At 48.9% G+C, this 23,332-nt stretch overlaps 1 protein-coding gene across 1 annotated transcript in view; it reads left to right on the top strand.

The window, feature by feature from the left end:
• Positions 1-22,769, top strand: part of Map6 (microtubule associated protein 6) — a 75,613-nt gene extending 52,844 nt beyond the window's left edge. The window contains exons 2-4 of the mRNA XM_078046690.1: positions 851-1,064; positions 3,251-3,447; positions 21,596-22,769. Of these exons, the coding sequence (XP_077902816.1) occupies positions 851-1,064; positions 3,251-3,447; positions 21,596-22,631 (1,447 nt within the window). The 3' untranslated portion in view covers positions 22,632-22,769. The remainder of the gene's footprint in view (positions 1-850; positions 1,065-3,250; positions 3,448-21,595) is intronic.
• The last annotated feature ends 563 nt before the right edge of the window (positions 22,770-23,332 follow it).

The raw sequence follows: 23,332 nt of genomic DNA, 5'->3' as shown, positions 1-23,332 counted from the left end.
GGTGGCTCTACACACAGGCCTGGGGCTGGTCCCCAGGAATGTCGAGCACCGGCCATAGTTACCTACCAAAGCTCAGGTCTTCCCAGTGGCTTGGGAGGTTGAGGCAGGAGGACTGCAAATTCAAAGTCAGCTTCAGCAACTTAGCAAGGCCTTCAGCAACTCAGTGAGACACTGTCTCAAAATAAAAAATAAATAGGGCTGGGGGTGTGGTTCAGTTGGTTAAATGACCCTGGGTTCACTCCTTTGTTAAAAAAATTTAAAAAGGGGGACTAGGAATGTAGCTCAGTTGGTAAAGTACTTGTCTTGCATGCACAAGGGCCTGGGTTCGATCTCTAGCACCAAAAAACCACCCCAAACGAAAAAATTTAAAAAGGAATCTATAGAACAAAAGTTCTTCATTGTGAGAAAGGGGGAAGGAATTTGGCATTCATTGGTAGGCTACATTAGAGATGGTAGTAAGCCTAATACATTGTCTCATTTCACAACTCTAGATTTGCACATAGCAGCATCCAATATCTGTTGAACTGAATGACTGACTGGGCTGGGTGTTTTCAGCCTCATTTCAGAGACTGGGAAATGAGGTCTGAAGATTTGAATTGCCTGTCTGCAGTGTGGAACTAGGAGGGAGCTCAAGCACTTTCCCTAAAGCACTACTGCTATTGCTACAACCTGGGTCCACTTGGCAAGAAAGACAACTGTCACTTGCCATGATCAAAGAATAGCATTAACTCTCCAGCCACGCTCAGTGCCACAAGCACTAATTGAGAGCTTGCTGTGTGCAGCCCGAGTCAGGAGCCCTGCTTCCAGGCATACAATGTTTTTTATCACTTATGTTTTCTTTGACCAACAGGAATGAATTCAGAGCATGGACAGACGTCAAGCCTGTGAAACCAATAAAAGCCAAGCCTCAGTACAAGCCCCCAGATGACAAGATGGCTCATGAGACCAGCTACAGCGCCCAGTTCAAGGGGGAGGCCAATAAGCCAACAGCAGCTGACAATAAGATCATGGAGCGCAGAAGAATACGCAGCCTCTATAGCGAACCTTTCAAGGAACCCCCAAAGGTGAGACAGATCTTGTGGGGAACCCTTCAGCACGGCCTGAGCAGAGCTTGGGAGTGGGCACCGCAGACACTGGCCGGCCCCAAGGGCTCCTTTCCTTTTTAGCACACTGAGACCCACGGGCATCTTCAACAGGAACCTTTGTTAAATTCAAAGGAAATGTTAGCTGTGGGGCCTGTGATCCCAGCTATTATTGAGAGGCTGAGGCTGGGAGGGTCATAAGTTCAAGGTTGATTGGGCAACTTAGTGAGATCCTGTCTCAAAATCTTAAGAATAAATGAAAAGGGCTGGGGATGTAGCTCAGTGATAGAGCTCTTGCCTAGCAAGTGTGAGGCCTTGGATTGCATTCCCAGCACCGAAAAAAATAAAATAAAATAAGGAGATGTTAGAAAGAACCATTACCTGAGATTTAAAAATCAAAACAAAACAAAACAAAACAAAACACCTTAAAGGTGGGCAGAATTCCAGAGAACTAGCTTCTGCATTTGAGAGATTCAGAAAAGAAGTAGCAGGAAATCTCACCTGAGCTGTAAATCCCTTCATCTTAAAATAGCTGTGCTTCTGCCTCCGTAGGGCCCTTCCCCCCACCCCATTCCATTCCAGCCCCTTCTTTTCCTCCCAGGTGTGCACACAGCCACCCTCTCATTCTTCCCTTGATAACACACCATCCACCAGCAGGGTTCACTGTCTCAGCACACCTGTCACATCAGCTGCAAGATACACTCTGTCATTAGTCACTAAACAGTTTGTGAAAGTGTATTTGGGAGTTTTCTTACAATACTACCCTACCTGATTTGTGTCTCAGTGTGAATTCATACTTGGGGGAAGGAGGTTGGAGATGGAGCTCCCAAGTAAGAATCGCACATGCCAAGCAACCTTTTTCTGTGATGTCAAACCATATGGAATTGGGTACACATCATCTCTCCTGCATGTGACAGCAGAAAACATCTGACAACCTAAATACTTTTAGAACCCAAACCGTCTTTTCTCTGCTTTTGTCCTAAAGTCTAGTACTCAGGTGGAGTTTCCTAAGTGGCCAGGACCATTTTATAAGTAAAGGAACTACCCATTGCCTGGAACATTTCAGGAAACCTCTCCATTCCAGACAAACCAGGATGACTGCTTACCTTCTTTGCAGATCAAGGGTGACTGAAAAATCATAGGAACTCAGCAAGTCGATGTCCCACCCACAGATGCGGTGGGACCCAAGACATCGGGTTGGCATTGAACAAAAGAAGATTCCAGTGGAGGAAGGAGGAAGGATAGGGGAAATTAAATCTAGAAATCAATGGGCCCGAGTAGCATATCGACCCATCATGCTCAGTGGCTCCAGAGTTCTCTGAAAAAGAGCAGGCTGTGACCTCAGAACAAAGGGGAAGACTTAGAAGAGGTATCCCAGGGAGAGTGGATTGGGCTTGGAGCAGCTGCTCTGGGAGAAATTGTCGAGGTGGCCCGTCAGAGATGTGGCTGGCCGTGCAGCCCCAGTGGCCTGGTGAGGCTGGACACATCCCACCTCAAAGGATCTCAATAAGAACACTTCTCCATGTGCATTCCCATCTCAGAGACAGAAACAGGGGAAGGCCAGCTACTCACAGCAATAAGCCACTGGGTTCCTAGCATCTGACATCAGCCAAAGTTCATCTTGCACGAGTAGCTGTCCATCATGGGGGGCTGAAGCTCTGCTCCTCATGCCTCTTCAGCCTAGGCCTGGGGTGATGGAGCGCACCGCTCTGAGCAGAGGCGCAGAGAGCATTGGAAGCATAGGCTGACTCTCAAGTCCTGGCCTGGAGGTGACCCACGTCCCTTCTCATATTTCAAGGACTACAGGAAATCATATGCCTGTGCCTGAGTTGAACAAGGTGATGAGGTATAATATTCCCACAGGGAGGGACAGCAGATTCAGTATAACAGTGACCCGCCTGCCATCTGGGGAGGGGGCCACCTAGGGAGGGGATAGTGAGTCCATGCAGCCAGAGAGAGTGCTGCCATAGAGACTAACCAGGGAGTTCAGACAGAGAAACCAAAAGGCCAGTGTCACTGGAAGTCCTTCCTCCACTGTGCTTCCCGTGTCAGACTTGCTCCCCGTTTTCCTTTGATTAATACCGTAATGTCTTCTTCTCTCTGAATCCTCTCTCCCACCCTCTCCCCTTGTGTTTCTGTATTTGCGGTCCGTCTGTCTCTCCATACAGGTGGAGAAACCTAGTGTTCAGAGTTCCAAACCAAAAAAGACCTCAGCGAGCCATAAGCCCCCGAGGAAGGCCAAAGACAAGCAGGTGGCGTCAGGCCAGGCTGCCAAGAAAAAGAGCACGGAGAGTCCCAGTGCCACCAAGCCCGACGACAAGGAGCAAAGCAAAGAGATGAACAATAAACTGGCTGAGGCTAAAGAGTAAATGTCACTGCACTTTCCTTTTATTCTTCTCTCTCTCTCTCTCTCTCTCTCTCTCTCTCTCTCTCTCTCTCTCTCTCTCTCTTTTTTTAAACCAACAAACAAAAAGGCCACAAAATTAATTAGAGACTTCCCCTCTGCCTTGGTCCTGAGTGTTCCAGGAACGCTTTGGTTTTGTTCTTTTAGTGGAGGAGCCCTGGTTCACACACAGGGCCACTCCTCCTCCTGAGGGTGGCCTATGTCAGCCTCGGGACCCTGGGACACCAGGAAGCCTTGTGCACTGGCCGTGCCTCCCCCGGGGACCGTACTCAGCCAGCTCCAAGCCCACCTCCTGGGGGGGTGCTTGGAAATGTCTGCTGTAGGGTCTCTTCCTCCTGCTCCTCCCAAGCTCTGTGTCAGCTGGTTGATTTTGAACTTTAGATGGAGTTTCTTTTCCAAAGTTTAGAGGGTGATCATGTGCTATAGAAGCTCAGCTTATGCTTCACGATTGACAACATTTGTGGAAATGTTAGAAACAAAACGAAGGAAAAAGCAACCTCCTTGGCCTTAATGTCAATGGAATGGAGTTGTCTGTTAACTTTAATCTTCTAGAATCTTCTGTTAGAAGTGTGTGCCTATGTTTTGTTTCCTACTGGTGGGCTTTAAGTTGTACACCAAGTGATAGATAGGCACCTGGTGACCGAGACCAGGCCAGCGGTGGTAAAGGGTGGGTGTTGTAGGTGTTGTAGGTGTCATAGGAAGGCCACAGCTGTAGGAGACTGCCTTCCCATTTGTCCTCGGCAGGCTGCCAGCGTTGCAGAGTGACAGGTCGAGGGCGACTAAGGACGAAGGGTCCAGGTGGAGAGAGAGAGGACTTAGTGCGTGCTTTCTGTTCCTGAGCTGCCGCCGCGGCAAGCATGGCGGTGCTGACCCTCCCTCGCTGAAGGGTCTCCCTCTGCTCCACAGAGGCCAGCGGTGCCAGTGCCGAGCTTCAGGTCAGGTGTTTCTATGACACAGCCGCAGGCTAGGAGAGGACCCTGTGAAATAACTGTCAGGTCTTTTTGACCTCATTGATAGAAATTTTAAAAAGCAGCTCTCAATGTATTCTGTGATGTGTATCTGTGTGGCCAAAGCCCCGGGGGAGGTGAGTGCCACCATAGCTGTGCTAGAGTTGTGTTGTAGGAATTAGGGAGTCATTGTGAAAGATCCCGAGTGCTTAGGAGGGAACCCCAAGTGTCTACCAGAAAGAATATATTTGCAAATGTGAGGTGTGGATTGCTCAGCACACTTGATTTCTCCTGTCCTTGAAGGCCATCTTCCCCAGCATTCTGAATGGCTGGGCTGTGGCCAACACCCAGCCTCTGCCCGGGTGCCTTCTTTTTGTCTTGGAGGAGAAGAGTGGAGGTCTCCCAGCTCCATACCTCAGAAGCCCCTCCGGGTTCTCCCAGGTTAGAAGCAGCAGAGCTCCCAGGCTCTCTTATTCTCACTGCCCAGGCAGCAAAGTGTCTGTGTTCTATTTTGTTTGTTGCGGGGCTGGTTGAGAAGGTCTTTGCAAACTAAAACAGCATGTGCTACACAGGCCTAGTTTTAATAAAATAGGAAAACCAGAAAGAAGAGTCTGTTCAGGCCACTGCCACCTTCCTTTCCCTCAGGGCGTGGCCTGTGAAGGAGAAGTGCCGAAGGCAGGAAATGCTGGTGAGTCCCAGCACTTATGAATCACAAATTTTAAATGCCTATACGGAAGTGACTGGCATAGATCTCAGTACTGTTTCCGGCAACTTGTTAGCTAATCATAAAACTTACCAGGGAACTCTAACAGAGAATTTGCAGATGTCTGGTCATTCTCTTAAGATTTCAGCCTTAGCCAGACACGTGGATGCTAGCTACAGCTAGGATTTCTCCACGGAGCATTTTGCAGATCCAGTGAATCAGAGTTTAGGACGCACAGGGGATCATTCAGGGGTCACTCACATACGGAATGCCTTGTGTCAGCACTGTGCTAGACTCGGTAGGCAGTATAAATAAATCTGTCTCCACAGCAGCACAGCCAGAAGAATGCACCTGATGGTCCCCTATGTAGAGTGGCTGAGCCAAGTTGGTGTTGCCCAAGTCAGGGTTTGCTTCAAGGGCCTCACAGGCTTTTGCAACCACTTTGCAGCCCCAGGGACTGCAACTCCTACCCTGCCCTGCCCAAGGCTTTAGATGACAGTATAATCTCCTTTTCAACCTGTCAGTGCCCCCTTCTTTGTCACACACCCACCTGAGAAAACTCTGTGGTTCACTTTGACTCTTGAATGTGTCACTTTCCTGGCAAGAAATTTCCTTTGATTTCTACTGTTTACAAATAAAACTCAGCCAGTCTCGTTCTGTATCCTGAACATACTGAACGAAACTGATCTTGGTTCCTCAAGCAGTGTTTGGTGTTGCCTTTCTGGAGGTGACGGAGCTTCCAATGCCTGTCCTGCTCATTTGCATACATTTCTCTGTGGTTGCTGCTCCTACCCCTAGCAAGAGGGCTGGGACACAGACTCGGCCCTTGCCTGCTTGGCCCGCCTGCAGAAATCCCCGCAGAGCTATGCGCTGGCTTTCCCAGCTCTGTCTTCTCTGCCCAGGATCCCGACCAGTCCATATAGCTGTGCCTCACTGAGGCAGACAGGAAGTGTCTAATTGCGATTTTGTGGCCTGGGTTTTGTTGCATACCACAGATTGTCTATGTAACGTGTAGCGCACACCTCTCTTGGTGCTATTTCATTCCCGCTGTTAGTAAGAGAATGACAAAAATATTCATGTATAGCCAATTGATTGTGACGTGCTTGTGGTCTGTGCTTGCTCAGAAAACAGACAACCGAACAGCTTTTCCAATTATAAATAAATGCTAAAGACGAACACCACTTTCTTGATCTTATTTCCTTGGTGAGGCCCAGCTGAGTAGGTGAAGGAAGCAACTTTGGGCATTTGAGCCCCTCTCCACGAGCTGTACCCTGCATTTGTCCTGGGCGACTCCATAATGCAGCTTGACTCTTTTAGATTGCCTCAGATACTAATTGCAAGCAGTCAGACTAAGTGTTGGGAAAGGCGAAGATGGACCGGGAGACGCACTGGCCAAAAAGGTAGCGTAATGTTTTGATCCCCTGTCTCCGGATGGGTGACCCCTGCGCCCCGCACGGCCTTGCTGTGCTGGGAGGCTGGGCTCCGACTGCAGCCCTCCCTGTGAGGAACTAGGAGCAGTGCTGGTTCTGGCCTTTCTCCTTGCAAGGGATGGCAGGCTTGTCTTCACTTGCTCATTTAATCTATGGTCATTCTAGAGGGTTCACCTCCAGGGACGGCTTTCCATGTGGGCATGGGGACTGCAATCGTGTATGCCTATCGTGGGGGTGCCAAAAAGCCACCAGAGAGGCCCAAAAGAGGTCACGACAGATCAGGTAGTTGGGAGCTCAGATGAAGGACAGCTTTCTTCCTCTGGGGGTTGGGAGTCGTGGAAGGCTTTGTGGCAGAGGGTGCCTTGAGGGTGGTGGGATATGGGGTGCAGAGGATGCAGAGTATGCAGGTGAGCAGGTCTGGGGGTAGGAAGGTGGGTGGGGGACCAGGGGAGAACCTCAGTGCTAGGGCCAAGTTTTCCCACTTTGTTATCCTTCTGGTAAAGTGGGAGGCAAAAGACTTCATTCTCTTCATTTTCAACATGTATTGATTGGATACCTTGTGTGTGCCAGGCTCCGTGCTGGGCACTAGGGAAGCAGGATGACTGAGACTCTGCCTCTGATCACAGTGGGGCATGAAGGAGGAATCCGTTCTAGCTGGTTCTGTGGATCAGGAAGGACTTCAGCAGATGGGTAGGTGTTGACCAGGTGAACAGAGCCGGGGTGGCCGAGGCATGCCAGGCAGAGGGGTCTCTATGAGCAAATGTGTGGAGGGGTCACAACCCCCTGGGGGGAGCTCAGGTTCGGTTGGGATGGGGGTAGTTCATTTGGGAGGGAAAGGGCAAAGGCTGGAGAGTGGCAGAGTTCAGTGGCGGAAAGGCCTGGTGCCATGAGACAGTGGCTGCTGACTGGGATCTCCATTTCACCCGCCCAGGTGGTGCCCACACCCCGCATGCTCCACCGCCATGCTTATCCCCCCTCCCCCTGCATTGGCAACTGCCACAGGTCCTCTCCGGCTCTAGGCTAGGAGCCCTAGGGTGGGACTTTTATTCTATTGCTGGCCCTGATTTCTAAGGGTTTTTTGGGGGGTGGGGGTGGGGGTGGAGAGGCAGTGGTAAGAATCAATCAAGGGTAATAATTTTTAAAAACCCATTATATATTTGTTTTCCAGATGATTAGAAAAATTCCATTCACCTGTCCACTTCTGTATGATGCAGAAAACACAAAAACGGTTCAATACATGAAACAAATACATACTAGTCAGATCTCTTTAGATCAGTTAATGGGGAAAGACAAAGTAGGGATTGAGAGAGATGGTAAGGAAGACAGGAGAGAAGCAGAGAGGTAGGAAGAGAGGCAGAAAAAAAGACACAGAAACACACAAATAAGACACCGAAACGAACCTGAAGAATAAGAGAAGGGAGATACACTCAGAACCCAGGGAGGGCAAGACCTGGGCAACAGGGAAGGCAGGAGGCAGAGGTCTGGCCGGCTTCCCTGGGTTGCCTGGTGAGCAGGGCTCCACCTCACACCTGCAGCCCCCCACCCCACTCCCCACCCCACCCCGTGCTCTCGCAGCTGCCCGGAGCCCAACCTGCTGCTCAAGTTGCCTTCCTAAAGCAGAAAACAAGCAACTGAAACCAGCAGTCTTGTTTTTGTTTTTTTATATTTTTAGTTGTAGATGGACACAATACCTTTATGTTATTTATTTATTTTTATGTGGTGCTGAGGCTGGAACCCAGCATCTCACATGTGCCAGGCAAGCGCTCTACCACTGAGCCACAGCCCCAGCCTCCATCTAGTTTTTTGTTTTTTTTTTAGGTGGACTCAACATCTTTATTTTATTTTTATGTGGTGCTGAGAATCAAGCCCTAAAATTGATCATTGTTTTTGCTAAATTAGTTATGAGCATATTTCAACTCTTCCTGAAAGTTTGTACATTCTTAGTGAAATTCTTCCCTCTTTTTCTATTTTCACCGGGGTTTAAGATTTTATAACCTGTGTCTCACAGGTTTGGGCAGCTGTGTCAGGTCCCATGTCACAAGGGCTATGGACACCCTTAGCATGCCATCGTGGTCACAAGGTCCTCTTAACTGCTTGGATGTCGTACAGCAGTTCATGTTCTCAGGAGGTAGCCTAGGGACCAACACAGTTGAAGCAAGGCTCCACCCCAGCCCCAATGAGGCTGGCACTGCTGAGACACTGGTCTCGGAGGACACGGGTCAGGAGAGTCAGCTCTTTCAAAGGCAGGACGATAGACTCTCCTGCACGGTACCTGCAGAACCAGGCAGGCACCACCCACCATTGAGCACACGCTTCCTGGCGACACCCAGTCCATCCTAGAACACCCATAACAGGGAGAGCTAAGGCCAGCACGCTTGCACGCTTTAATACTAAACTGTGTGGCTTCTGGTGGATGATGGCAGTGTCCTTAGGCGTCACCCTGTTGATGGATGGAATCTGTGCGTTGTGCAACACTGCGCCTTTCACCACCCTCTTTGAGCTTTGGTGTCCTCCCCTGGAAATGGAGGCACTAGGACTCGGCTCAGGGGAGCAGAGTGGGAAGGACATGACACGAGGGTGGTAGGACATAGAGTGGACACTAAACACGGTATTTCAGGCCCTTCCCCTCCCTTGATAGTACTTGGAAGGCACGAGTTCCATTTCTTGCCAATAGAGAAGCAATACATATGAGCTAGCTGTGCATGGTACACACTCGAAAGAACACTTCTAAAGCTTTCCAGCTATTGCATTACCGTGAGCCCACAGACTGAATAATGTTCTAAAATTTTTCATCTCTTGATTGCTTACAAAGCATTTCTTTCTGTTGTTTCATTGAGCACCCCACACCCCCACTCCGACCTTGCCCCACCAATGCTGTGGAGCAAAGGTTTTCCCCAGGTAACAGATGGAAAAGTGAAGCTCAAAGGAAAGGAAGCACCAGGGGCTAGGTCTTCCCTTCCACAGCCCGGGCTTTTTCTGCCCTCTTCTGAAGGAGGCTGGGCTGGCCTGAGGTGAGTCAGGTTTCAGACAAGTGGCACTCAGTGAAAACTGCACCTCAACCCTCCAGGACCACACTCTGGTTGGGCCATTCGCCCTCCAGCTGGCTTGCCCAGCACCCAGCACCCTCTTCAAATCCCCGAGTTTAGACACAAACTGAGGGAAAATAAGAATTGGATCAGGTCTTCACACACCACTGACTCAAACATCTTGACTGGACTGATCATTGTCACAGTCAAATACACAGTGTTTTTCCTTAACTGATTAAGTGACTGAAATACAGAACAGAGATTTTCCATTCACCAGAAATACACTTGATACTAGAGATACCAAAAGAAAATTGTCATCCGATACCTGGAGTGTCGGATGACAGGCCATCTTTTTGTGTTTTTTATTTCAAACAGTGAAATTGAGCTTGAGTTTCTGCCCTCTGTCCTCATGTAAGTGGCCGCCCTTCACTTGTTAACTTGGCATTGTATATAACTATCTCAACAGATGGCCCCAGACATCTTATCTGAGGCCAAGGGAATTTCAGAGGCTGAGAGGAATAAATTACTGCCACTGCTACTGGCTTAAGCTGCTGGAGGGATCTTTAGACTTGCAAATCCGACCATGTCACACCCTGCTTCCAACCATCCGTGGGCTCCTGGTGGCCTGCAGAAGCTTGTTGTTCTCTCAGTGCGCCATGCTGCTTCTCACCTCCATACCTTCCCCACGCTGTCCCGCCTGCCCAGAATGCCCTTCTCCTGCTTCTCACCTGGCTAACTCATCCTTCAAGACTGCTCAGGGGACTGCTCCAGGAAACCTTTCAGTACCTCCCAGGCTGGGTAAGATGCTCACTGTGTGTGTCTCCATCACAGAACTTACCATATATCCTGTGTCATCTGCTCATGTGTGTGTCTGCCACTGGATCACGTTTCCCCCAAGGGCAAGGTCGAGCTTCTTCTCTCTGTTTTTGTAGCCTACTTCCCGGCCTGATGCCTATCACACAGAATGTCTTCTGGAGTATTTGCTGAATGGACAATGAATGAATGTGTGAATGACCATATTCATCCTGTGCCTCCATAGTCACCATGGTGCCTCCACAAGGCTTTATTCTGTCTAGTGACTTTCCCTGCTCATATGAAAGAGGTGCTTTTGAGATGCATCACAGCAATGGCAGAGCTTCTGTTCTGGCCAGTGTGCGTCTGCACTTTATGTAGTCACTTTTTCTAAACAGACCTGATTTCATAAATTCATGAACTCTTAATTACAGGGTAATCTTAAGAGATTACCTAATCCTACCCCCTGCCCAGTGCAGAGCCTTTAATTCTGTGATGACAGAAAGGTATTCTCCCTACCCCACCCCAGAGCCACATCCTAGAAGGAAGGACTCAGAATTAGAGCCAACAGTCCTAGTTCTAAATCCAAGCTCTGCTTTCTGCTAGCTGTGTGACTGCCACTGAGTTGATTTCTTTAAGCCTCAAAGAGGTGATAATAATAGTAGTCTCCACTGCTTTCCAAATCAATTTGTTTCTCAGGTTCAGGAAGTAGGAATTGGGCCGGCAAAGGATAGCATGTTACAGGAGCCTGGTTGTTTTTGGAGTCTGGGACAGCAAATAGGAAGAGTATTAGGATTAAGAAATTAGGAATGGTCCTAATCAGCTGGACTGTTATGAGAGGCTGACAGGGGTGGGCGATGATGTCCTCTGTAAATGGGGAAGAATCATGCTCTGTCAATACTTCAGTTCTTGCTGGCCATCACTGCCCAGTTACTTATCTCCCCTGGTCCCAAACTGTGTGGTAGCTGGGGCCACCCAGGGAAAATCCACTCCCTCTGCCACATGCTGGCCTGAGGTTAAGACCATTTAGAGATGCTCTTGCCATCTGCCTCCCCAACCCCAGCCCTTCATCTCTCTGGTCTCTCCTCCCTCAGCAGACCCTATAAATCACCTTGTACAGATTCCATTTTTGCAATTACATGTTCATTTGAATTGATCTCCTTTGAACACATGAAGCCAATTTTGATAGATTGCTCCAGATCCCATTCTTTGCTTTAGTGGGGAGAAGGGGAGGACAAAAATGGATTATTAAATTCCCAGGAGCACAGAATGAGACAAGAACTGAGCCATTTCTGTCTGGTGGCCCTAGTCCAGGCCCTTTACATTTTAAAAAGGGTCATTAAAAGGATTATTAGATTCCTAGTGGCCCATTGAGACCATCAATCTTGCCCTTGACTTTGTTTTCTTTGTGTTAACACAACCAAGGATGCTTTTTACAATATCGCTGGGATTTTAGTTATTTATTCTTAGCAGATAAAAATTTAGAAAAAGCATTTAACAACAGTAATATAAGTAAATAGCAGGGCAGAAAACAGCCCCCCAACCCACTGCAGACCTAATACAACCCTTCCCCTGATCTTCACTAGAGCATTTCCTCCTGGTGGGGACCCAGAGTGTAGAAAAGGTAGGAATCTGCCCCAGGTCTCTGGTCTGGCTTTTATGAAATGCAGAGTTGGCCCAGTCTACAGAAATGGATGGAAAATTTATTTGGCTTTTAGGCATTTGGCCTAATTTCATCCTTAGAATAAAGTTAGAGTCCATTGCTCTCCTCATTCACAGACAAAGAAATCAAAACCGAATGATTAAGAACAAAGTCACACAACTTATAAGTGATGAGCTAGATTTGAAGCCAGGTCTGGGTGGCTCTAGAGTGCATCCTCTATCTGGTCCTTGGGCCATCACTGGGATTCCTGTTGGGAAGAAGGCACACATCCTCCTGAACAGGAGGCTCCTCGTTCTCTCCCAAACGTACCACTCCAAACACTCAATTGTGGAAAATGAGTCACGTGAAGGTCACAGATGCAGGGTTTGATCAGCACAGCTCACCCCCCCACACAACCCAACCCAGAATTAAGCCTTGTGGTGGCAATATTTGTCTAGCTGTGGCCCTAGCTACTCTTCTGGTGGTGATGAGCCACATCTGGAGGACTCTGTGACCCTAGGCTGGTAGACTGACTGGCAGCCACACAGGTAGAGCTTCATGACGTGAGTGGGGATGGGCACTCCTAGACCAAGAAGACACTGCTTTCTGAGGATGTCTTCTTTGCCAGGGGCAAAGTCAGCCAGGGTCGGAGAGTGGGGTAGTAGTGGTGGTGGTGTCGGGTAATAGAATCAGGGTTGAGGTGATGCAGGACTGGCCAGGCAATTGTTGGGGGCTTAGCCCAAAAGGACAAATCTCTCAGTAAATGCAACTGGGAGCTCTGATCAGAGACCTGTAGAAGTCACTGGCTCCAGCCAGAACTAGTCTGGGTCAGCTTATGTGGAACCTGGTTCAGATGCAGCAGACAAATTTGGAATCTCTGTATTTGTAGAGAATGAGCTCTTCAGTTAAGGTTCTGACATTGCTGTGTGCTCCCTATGCGACCTTTGGCAACTCACACCCCTTTCTGAGCCTGTTTTCCAGTTCCAGAAAATGGATGAGAGAATGAGCTCTATCTGCAACCTGATGCGTTGTGAGAACCAAAAACCATGTTGTGTGTACAGTCCTCCTAGAAATCCAGAAAGACGCAGAAAAGGCTGCTAAGGTGGTTACAGTGCCACCTGTAAACGTGACTGTCAGCAGTTGGTCTTGTATGAGTTTTTTTAGACCATCTACTATGTGCCAGCCCAATGCTAGAACTTTCTGGATCTCTACTATATTCCATGGCCTAGCACATAGTAGGCTCTTTAAAAATATTTATAGAAACATTTTGTTTGAAAGGAAGGAAGCAAGAAGGTGAGAAAAGAGAGAAGGGGAAGGAAAAGGGAGGGAGGAAGGGAAAGAGAGAAACAGCAGACGTGGTGGTCCCTGCCCTTGAAGCACAGACCAGAGGCAGCTGTGAACCAGTTGACAACTGAAGTGAGGGGGCATCTGGGGTGGGGGGCTATGGGAATACTGGAGAAGCTGGGGGCTGGGTGTCAGCAGTGGTCCCACTGAGGAAGTGGCCCTGGAACTGAATCTTCAGAGGGGGCTTCCATAGGCAGAGGGGTAGTGGGTGGCTGGCAGCCAGCTCCGCAGACCTGAGAAGCAGCAGAGTGGCAGGGGCTGGTGAGTGGGGCATGGGGTCCAGGGCAGAGGGGTGTGTCCTGTTTGGAGACCTCACCTGCAGTATGGCTTTCAGTTCTGGGCTCATACTCAAGGGATGGGAACTGACCGAGACAGGTTATGAGGGCGCCAGGTGGGACAGTGAGGGCTCTGGAAGCCAAGTGTGTAACTATTGTGACGCTTGTGTTACACAGAGAGGCCAGGAATTAGGACACAACTGCTGCCACTTTGAATCTCTGAAAGGCTGTCCTGGGGCAGGCAGCAGGGTGTCCCCAAGAGGGCGGCTCCAGAGTTCAAGGCCTGGATCAGGGCAGGGTTGTGCAGAGTGGAGCTGCAGGGAACACAAGTTTCTAGAAGTTCAGATCTAACCAGTGGTCACCAAGGAGTAGGCCATCTCACTGGGGCAGGTGCCGACCCCAAAGACAGCCCAGCCAGGTGACAGGGGACAGCAGCAGAGGCCCAGAAGGCCCCACTGCCCCCCGGCCTGCCCTTTGGTTCGGCTCTATGGAGCTGTGCTTCCATGAAACAGAGAGGGAAGACTTCTCCAGCCAAGGATGTCTTTGTCCCTTAAAGATCCGCTGGAGTCTCTGAAGAGACACAGGCTGATAGGGGCTCAGGGGCAGGGCTGGGATGGCTCCCGATGCTGGGGGTGGCAGGTGTTTGGAATGTCTGCTTAACAGTCTTTCTAGTGGCTGTTCAAGGCAGAGCCCAGGTCTCATTTCTGTGCTCCCAGCCCCAAGTCTAACACAGAGTAGGGTTTTACTAGATTTTGTCCAATGAATGGATGAAAGAAAAAAAAAATAAAAGAGAATAAAGAGAAAAAGTCACATACATACCAGTCATTCAAGACTTGCACTCAGGGAGGCCAGGTACTTCTGTCAGTCAGATGCTGCTAGGTACTCAGGACACAGAGAAACAAAAAGAGCCCCACAGTCTAGCAGGAGAGTTAGATAACAACCAAACAACATGTCAATTACTGAAACAGAGGCTCCCACAGAGTCCTGTGGGGGAGAGAGGGAGAGAGCTTCTTGCCTCTTATAGATCCTTCCTAAGAATAATGAGCCTTCCAATCCCCCAAGGCAGTGTTCACATCTCTGGGTTAGGAGTTTTGTTTGTCTCTAACAAACAAGGGCACGTGTGCAGGGCCCATGGAGGCAGGGAACAAAGCCATGATATCACCCTGTCTGGTACCACTTCCTGGGTCCACTGTGGCACCATTGGCCTGGTCCCCACTCTTCCTATCCTGACCATCTTTGCTCCAAGTGAGTGTGCTCACTCCTTCTACCCACTCCCTGAGGCTGGAAGGCCAGTGCTTTCATCTGGAGCTGACTATGCATTTGCTGTGTGGCTGTAGGAGAGCGACTTGCCCTCTCTAACCAGATCGCTAAGTCCCTCTTTGGGCCTACCATTTACTAAACAACCTGTACTCTGGGAGTCGCTCTGCAAGCACTCAGCTAATCCCCTTTTGAAAGATAAGGAAACTGAGGCTTGGAGACTGGTGTGGCCATGATGGCCACCTTGTGGCTAAGGAGCTGGGTCAACATTGGAACTCAGCTCTACCAGCCTCTGGCCAGTTGGTGCACTTTCTCCTCCAAGAGGTTACTTTTTATATCACATGTAACAGTGTATGTTAAAACATCTATCACAGGTCTGGCAGGTAGTGATTGCCCAGTTAATAAGTGTCTCTTTCTTCCTTGGGGCATTTCTACCCTGCGGAAGGCAGAGGATTCTAGGACAGGGCCCTGTGCTGGGAGTGCTGTGTAGTTCTGGGCTGCTTTGATAGTAAAATAGGAGACGATCTGGAAGGGAAAAAAATACACACGGGCAGATTATAGGATCAGGATTGTTTGTAAGAACAGCAGTCAGTGGGAGGCAATGCAGGCCTTTCTCCATCATAGGGCCCTGTGATGCCGCTCTGGCTCTGGGAAGCAGAAATCAAATATCAGTGTGTGTGTCCTTGGGAGGCCTTAACTGTCTCCATGGAAATAAGAAAAGGCAGAATGTGAAGTATCTCAGACTTAGGATGTTTCACCTAATCTCGGAAGGCTAAGTTTTACAAAGAAGTCAGAACCTAGCACAGAAAGCAGAAAGGCTTTTTTTTTTTTTTCTGCACTGGGAATTGAACTGGGGGCCTCATGCATGCTGGACAGGCACTCTACCCTAGCCCAAAAGGCTCTTCTTTATTCACTCATTGGAATGTATTTAGTCTGGCCTCCCTGGGTCAGGGACAGTTTTAAGTACAGAAGATACAATGATGTACAAAATGGACTTGGTCCCTCCCCTTTGAACACTTCCATCTAGTAGGAGAAACATTAATCCAAAAGAATATAAGAAATTGCAAAGCCGGGCGCAGGGAGCACGCCTGTGATCCCAGCAGCTCAGGAGGCTGAGGCAGGAGGATTGTGAGTTCAAAACCAGCCTTAGCAACTAAGTGAAGACTTAAGCAACTCAGTGAGACCCTGTCTCAACATAAAATATAAAAAAGGGCTCAGTGGTTAAAGGCCCCTGGATTCAATTCCTGGTGCCAGGAAAAAGAGAGAGAGAGAGAGAGAGAGAGAGAGAGAGAGAGAGAGAGAGAGAGAGAGAAAGGAAGGAAGGAAGAAATTGCTAAGAAAGAAGAGAGAAAGGAATGTTTCAGGGACAGGAGAGCTGGCAGTAGTGGGGCCACCACCGACTGTGGGCTCAGGGAAGGTCCCCCTGGGCAGCGCCCCAATGAGCAGACAGATATGGAAGCATTAATCAGGTGAGGAGGGGAAGAAGAATTTCCCAGGAGACACAGCATGTGCAAAAGCCATAAAAATGGGAAGGAGCTGGGCAGGCTGAAGGAACAGGGGGACCCTGGGGGCTGGGGCACAGGAGCAAGGGAGATGGTGGGAGCAGGCTGCTCAACTGGATGACCACGAACAGACCTTACTCTTTATTCTTCATGCAAGGAGAAGCCACTGAAAGGTTGGTTGTGAGCAGGGAAGGGACAGGACCAGGTTTGCTTTCTTGAAAGATTAGGATCTCAGTGTAGAGAATGCATTGGAGAAGGGCCAAGAAGATGGGACCTCCAGTTAGGAGGCTGTGGACAGTGGTCTAGAGAGGTGACGGCATGGCAAGGGAGGGGGTGACATAGATGGGACTGGAGGTCGCAAGAAGGAGGTTAGGCGAGCTTTTCGAGGGACAGGGAGATCTCAAGGATGACTCTGGATGACTCTGGGTTCCTGGATGGAGCCAGGAATGGAGGATAAACTATATTTCCGCAATGATAGTCAGTCTTCCTGTTTGGACTCCTTGTTCTAGATGCTGTGCTGGGCAATGGGGCTGCAGGTGAAGAGTGTAGCCCCTGCCTTTGGGGAGCTCACAGTCTGCTGGGAGAGCTGCCTGGCAGCTGGGGCACCCAGGAATGTGGAGGGAGACGGCACAGCGGTGCTGCAGATATACTCACAGGAGGAGCTTGTGAGAAGGTGGGACCCAGGCCAAGCCTTCAAGGTCTGCCAGGGCTTCTGCAGGGAAGAGTGGTGGAAGAGGTGACCCAGGAGGCAGGAACAGCAGACACAGCACAGAGAGGCTGTAAACAGCATGAGAGGACAAGGCAGGGAGAAGGGTTCAGAGGACGGCTGCCTTCCTCCATGCTGCATGAGGGTCAAAGGAGATAAACTGTCCTTGCCATTACTGTGGGGACGGATTTATTTGTGTAACACACCTAAGCACTCTAGACATGCCAGGAATTATGACTTCAGGTGCCTGCCTAACGGGACCGACCCTCTGATCCTCTGTCTTAGCACTCAGCACTTTTATCGTTATCCCCATTTTACAGGTGGGGAAACTAAAGTCTGTGTGGTTGGATAATTGCCCAAGCTCTCAGGCAATGAGCAGCACAGAAGCCAAGTTAACACAGCTGGTCTTTCTCGCTTTTGAGAGGTCAGTGCTGATAGGGTGCCCAGGATGGGAGGTAGAGGGCCTGTGTCCCGGGCAGTCTTCAGAGTATCTGCAGCTGGCCCAGAGAATCAGGTTCAGTTAGGCAAGTCAGCCATGCCCAAGGACAGCTGGCCTGTGGCTGAGAAGGGCTGACTCCAGCCCACATCTACTAGCCAAGTTCCATGCTCCCTTCCACTCAGCACTGTGATTGCAGTCCCAGCACACTGGAGGAGGTGGGCATTTTACAGATGGGGAGACTGGCAGGGAACTGTGGGGCCAAGTGGCGATAGTCAGTGTCAGTGAGGTTTTCGTGGTGCCCCTGAGGGCAGTTTTGTGCATAGGAAAACTTGTCAAGGCCATTTTGGTTTTAAAAAAGAATGCTTAAGTGGGCTGGGGATATAGCTCAGTTGGTAGAGTGCTTGCCTTGCATGCACAAGGCCCTAGGTTCAAAGCACCACAAGAAGAAGGAAAAAAAAGAGTAAGAAGGGGTGCAGGATTAAAAAAGAATGCTTAATTTATAAAAGTAAGAAAGTAAAAAATCCAGTGGGATGTAACAATGTCTGTTAGGAAGAACCTTATTTATAACTTGATTCAACTGCCCTAAATAATTTAAGTTAAATTCTAAATACTTTAAAATAAATGGAGCATAAAAATATGTTGGGTATCAGGTTGTCACAAAAGTCCCACTATTGTTTTTATAGCTGTCTTATATTTTTCAACTTTAAATTACAAGTCTCATTTAATAGATCAATGGCTTGCCTAGACCTGTGCAGGAAACAGCCTGCCAATCTGTCACCAGCAGGGCCAGGGCAAAGCCAGAAGCTTTTCTTCCCAAAAGTGCCCTGAAAACATGTTGGTCCCGTCTCCCTTTCCTTCCATCTCATCAGACGCCATGACGGCAGCTGGTTGAAGGGTTTAATGCTATTTACTTTCTTCTCAAGTGCCATCCACCAGAATTTTTGATGGTACAAAGAAGTTGAATTTTGCTTTTCTCAACATGAAGAAAAGTTAAGAGTTTCCGCTATTTGGTCTTCTTACTTAAAAGATCCAACATTGCTTATTTTAAAATTGCCCAACAAAGGGACTCATTGCCAGGCAAACACTCTTACCCCTAGATTTTATTTCATGATAAAATATAGGAGGTAAATGTTCAGGCTTTCACAGTAAGTGGCAAAGGGTTTGTTTCGAGACAGAGCCTCACTATGTTGCCTAGAATGGTCTGGAACACCTGACCTCAAGCGATCCTCCCATTTTAACATCCCCAGTAGTTGGGACCCAAGCATGTGCCACCATGCCCAGGCACCAAAAAGGTTTTAATTATTCATTTCATATCCTGATTATATTAAAAACTTCTTTATAAAAAGAAAAAAGTACATAAGAAAAACTAAAATAAATTATCGTTTTAACTTAATTATTCCATTACATGATCACAAGATGAATCTGTTATTCTAATATGACAAATTATCTTAAACATTATGCATAGTTTCAAGCTAAATCAAAGCAGATTTTTCCTAAAGTTAATACAATAAAAAAGTTAATAGTTTGGGATTAACTTATCAGTTCTAATTTAAAAACAAAAACAAAAACAAAAACATTTATTTCTTAGATGTAGATGGACACAACACAATGCCTTTATTTTTATGTGGTGCTGAGGATCGAACCCGGGTCCCGCCCGTGCTAGGCGAGCGCTCTACCGCTGAGTCACAATCCCAGCCTCTCAGTTCTAATCTTAATTCTAAACTATCCCATGATTAAAGACATTTAGCTACTAAGGGAAAGTATTTACTAATCAAATCAATACAAGGCTATTGATCCCTGCAATTTTGGGGTTAGTGAACAGCTGGCTGAGAGTACTTATTAGACTGAGGTTTCTGGGGGTGTCATGGGAGGCAATGCCACAAACATCCAGAGAAACTCTTTTCTGCCCACGGCTATGGCTGAAGGGCCAGCCTTGTTTATGATCACCATGCCAACAGGGCACTCCCATGGCCTGCCAGTGGGGTAGTTCTGTAGCCCAAGCCCCTGAGATCAGGCCTAACCCTGGTCACTATCTTTTGCCCCCTCTGAGCTTTATCATCCCATCAAGAAGACTGTGCCCAAGTCACCTAAAGGCCTGAGAAGATATCTCTAATCGATTCCCTGCTTGATTCTGTTCTGAATTCAGTTTTTCATTTTCCTCTCTGGCTAGCTACCAATGACTAGAATAGTTTTAATATCATCTTTGGATCCTGCATACTCCTCAACGGGCTTGCCTGGCTCTGTCCTCATGGCCAGGACAACTGCACTTTGCATTGTGCTGAGCCAGGAGGCCTCCCTCAGCTCTCCCCGCTACTGTGATGCTCAGAGACAGCAAGGGAACTGGACAGACAGACTGCCTGCCACAGTGGACCCCGATGACAGGGGTCAGCTCTTAGGCAGCTTGAGATGCCAAATTCAGTGAAAACCTTCTAGATCATGACTTAGAAGAATAAAAACAGCCCAAATTTGTGTAATTTTACTTCTAAGCACATAAATAGAAAAAAATAATCATAAAACTGCGCAATCCTACCTTGGTACCAAGCCCTCTGTGTGCAGACCTCTATCATCACAAATTTCGGAGGAATTTCACTATTCCCCACGAATAGATGACAAGGGAGGCCCAGAGAGATTAGTCCATAATGAGGTGAGGAAGCGTTGCCAGGTGGAGGTGTCACTGGAGCAGCTGCAAGAAGCAGGTAAGACTATTCCTGAAAGCCTGGGAGGACCTGTGAAGATGCTGACGTGGTTCTAAGCTCACAAACCTTGTGGTGAAGAGTAGAAGACTAATAATTAGAGCTTCCTTGCACTGAGCACCTGCTCTGTGACAGACCCTGGAGCAGGAAAGACCACAGATCAATCCCAGGGCAGAAAGACCCAGACCTTAGTCCCTGGTGTCCCCTCACTGCCTCCATCACTTGCCCTCTCTGGACCTCAGTTTCTTCATTTAAAATCTAGAGTAATAAAATCCTTCCACATGCTTCCTAGGGATGTGTTCTGAAATGAGATATGAGAAGTGATTTGGAAGGCGTGATGTGCCTAGGGGTGCCAGGGTCTGTGTCGCCAGCTGAGCAATACCTCTCTTGAGTGGTGGTTTTTAGCCTGGCCTTCGAGGAAGGGGTGAGAGCTGGCCAGGCCGGAGTGTGGCAGTGTTTGTCACATGCTCTCTGCAGGTGGGTGGGTCAAAGGATGGGGAGGTGGCTGCAGTGAGGACTCTTGACTACAGGAAATAAGTCCAAAAGCTTTGGAGCAAGAGAGAGCAAGGGTTCAAGGAGACTAGAGGAAATGCAAGTGGGGACAGAGGGAGGGATAGGCCCCCCTCACTGCCTGAATGGGGAGTCCCAGCCAGTTGCCTACCAGAAGTGGGGTGTGTGTGGTGGGAGTGTTGCAGGAAATAATGGGGTGTACTGTCTCTAGAAAACTGAAAAGCAATAATGGAACTAGTTAAAAGTCGATCTAATTTTTATTATTATCATGTGCTTACCATTCTAAAAAATATTGGTAATAAGTACTTTTCCCTTTACGGGGGTGAGAAGGAAGACATTCCCACTACCCCTTTTATGTTATGTGGTGACCCCTTGCCCTTCCCAGAAATCAGCTCTTAATGCTACAGGGAGAAAAGAAACTTGGAAGCCCTTGAAAACAAGGACAGAGGGGTCGAGCCTGTAGGGTCACCTGAGTAAAAGGCTAAGATGGCCCCAGGATGGGACCAGCAAGGGGCCTGGGTGGAGTGTGGGCTGGACTGGCTACCGGGATGCCCACTGGACGACTCCAAGTCCAGCTGCAGTACTGCCGTTGTCACCCAGGCACTGTCCCCCGTGCCACGTGCAGGTTATAATCAATTGGCAAACACATTGAATGACTGGTTCCTGCCCTTCACCCACCCCACATTTTTTACTAACACAGAAATCAGATTCTCCTCCTGCCTCGCCAATAAGAACCACCCTGCCCAAGCTCCACTAGGCCAAGTTTTATCAGGCAATCTGTGCTCTGCCTTATCCCTGGCCCAAGTTCTGTCCTCACAGTGACCACCTTTTTCTCCTTTGCAGGAGCCCAGTCCAACCTGCCGGAAAGACACATAAGGCAGACAAGGATCAAGGTCCTGTGGTCCCAGGGCTTCTGAAAGGTCAAGGCCCTGTGGTCCAAGAGCCTCCAAAGGATCAAGGTCCCATGGTCCCGGGACCTCCAAAGGATCAAGGTCCTATAGTCCCAGGGCTGCTGAAAGGTCAAGGCCCTATGGTCCAAGAGCCTCTGAAGGATAAAGGTCCTGTGGTCCCAGAACCTCCAAAGGATCAAGGTCCTATAGTCCCAGGACCTCCAAAGGATAAAGGTCCTGCGGTACCAGGATCCCTGAAAGATCAAAGTCCTGTGGTCCCAGAACCTCCCAAGGATCTAGGTTCCATGGTCCCAGAACCAGCCAAGGACCAAGGTCCCTTGATCCCAGAGCCTGTGAAGAAACAAAGTCCTATGGTTCCAGCTAAAGTTTTAGATCAAGGTTCCATGGTACCAGCATTTCTGAAGGATCAAAGTCCTGTGGTCCCAGCACCTGCTAAGGATCCAGGTCCCTTGGTCCTGGAGCATCAGAAGGATCAAAGTGCCATGGTCACAGCACCTATAAAGAGTGAAGGTCCTGTGGTCTCTGGGCCTGGAAAGAGTCAAAGTTTAGCAGCCCCAGAGCCAGTCAAGGGTCAAGATGTAGTGGTCACTGAGCATCTGAAGGGTCGTGATTCTGTGATTATGTCACCTGTAAAGGATCAAGGCCCTGTGTTCCATGAGTTTATGAAGCACCAAGACCCTATTATCCCAGCACTAGCCAAGGATCAAGGTCTTATGGTCTCAGAGCCTCCAAAGAGTCAAGTCCCCATGGTCACTGAGCCTGTGAAGAAGCAAATTCCTATAACCCAGGTGCCTCTGAAGGATCAAGATCCTCTGGTGCCAGCACCAGAAAAGGACCCAGGTCCTACGGTTCCTGAGCCTCTGAAGACTCAAGGCCCCAGGGGCTCTCAGCTGCCCACCATCTCACCTCCACCCCCTGTCACGATCCCAACTGTCCCTCATGCAGAATATATTGAAGGGTCCCCTTGATGCCCCTCCCCTTGATGTGCCATCAAAGGAGCTGGCAGTGGAAGGGCTCCTCCCTGGGGCGGGGAAGACACAGTTAATCTGCATGAAATGTGCTGTATAGTCTTGCTGGAATCTAATAAAACTGGTCCTTCTGGTTCAGCAGTGTCTCCTTCCAGCTCTGTGGGGGAGGGGGCACATGCGTACACATGCCATGTTTGCTCAATACCGTGTACTCTCAAAGCAGGCAGGTAGGCCCACCTGGGCCAGAGGAGTCTAAGAAATGCCCAGGGGTTTAGCTTTCATGGCTTTTTGGCCAAAATGTCCAAAAAAGAACAACTTAAAGGAGGGAGAGTTTACTTGGTACTCACAGTTTCATAGATGAACCACTCCATCGCTCTGGGCCTGAGCACATCATCAGGGAAGGACCCAGCAGAGGAAAGCTGCTCAGCTCATGGAGGGGTCAGGAAGCAGAGACAGAGGGGGAAGGGGCTGCAAGGAAGACGAACCAGTCTGGCCATGCCCCCAGTGACTCACCTCCTCTAGCCACACCCCACCTCCTATGGTTACCATCCAGTCAGTCCATTCAAACTAGGATGGACTGATTAGATTACAGCTTTTATAATCTAATCATTTCACTTCTGAATATTCCTGGATTAACTGCAGCTGCCGGGTACCTCATATCCAAACCATAACTTCTAGTTCCTGTGAGATATCAGCATATG

This window comes from Ictidomys tridecemlineatus, chromosome 4, assembly GCF_052094955.1.
Source record: "Ictidomys tridecemlineatus isolate mIctTri1 chromosome 4, mIctTri1.hap1, whole genome shotgun sequence".
Lineage (NCBI taxonomy): Eukaryota > Metazoa > Chordata > Mammalia > Rodentia > Sciuridae > Ictidomys > Ictidomys tridecemlineatus.
Note: the sequence above shows the minus strand (reverse complement) of the source record. Positions and strands in the feature narration are given on the sequence as shown.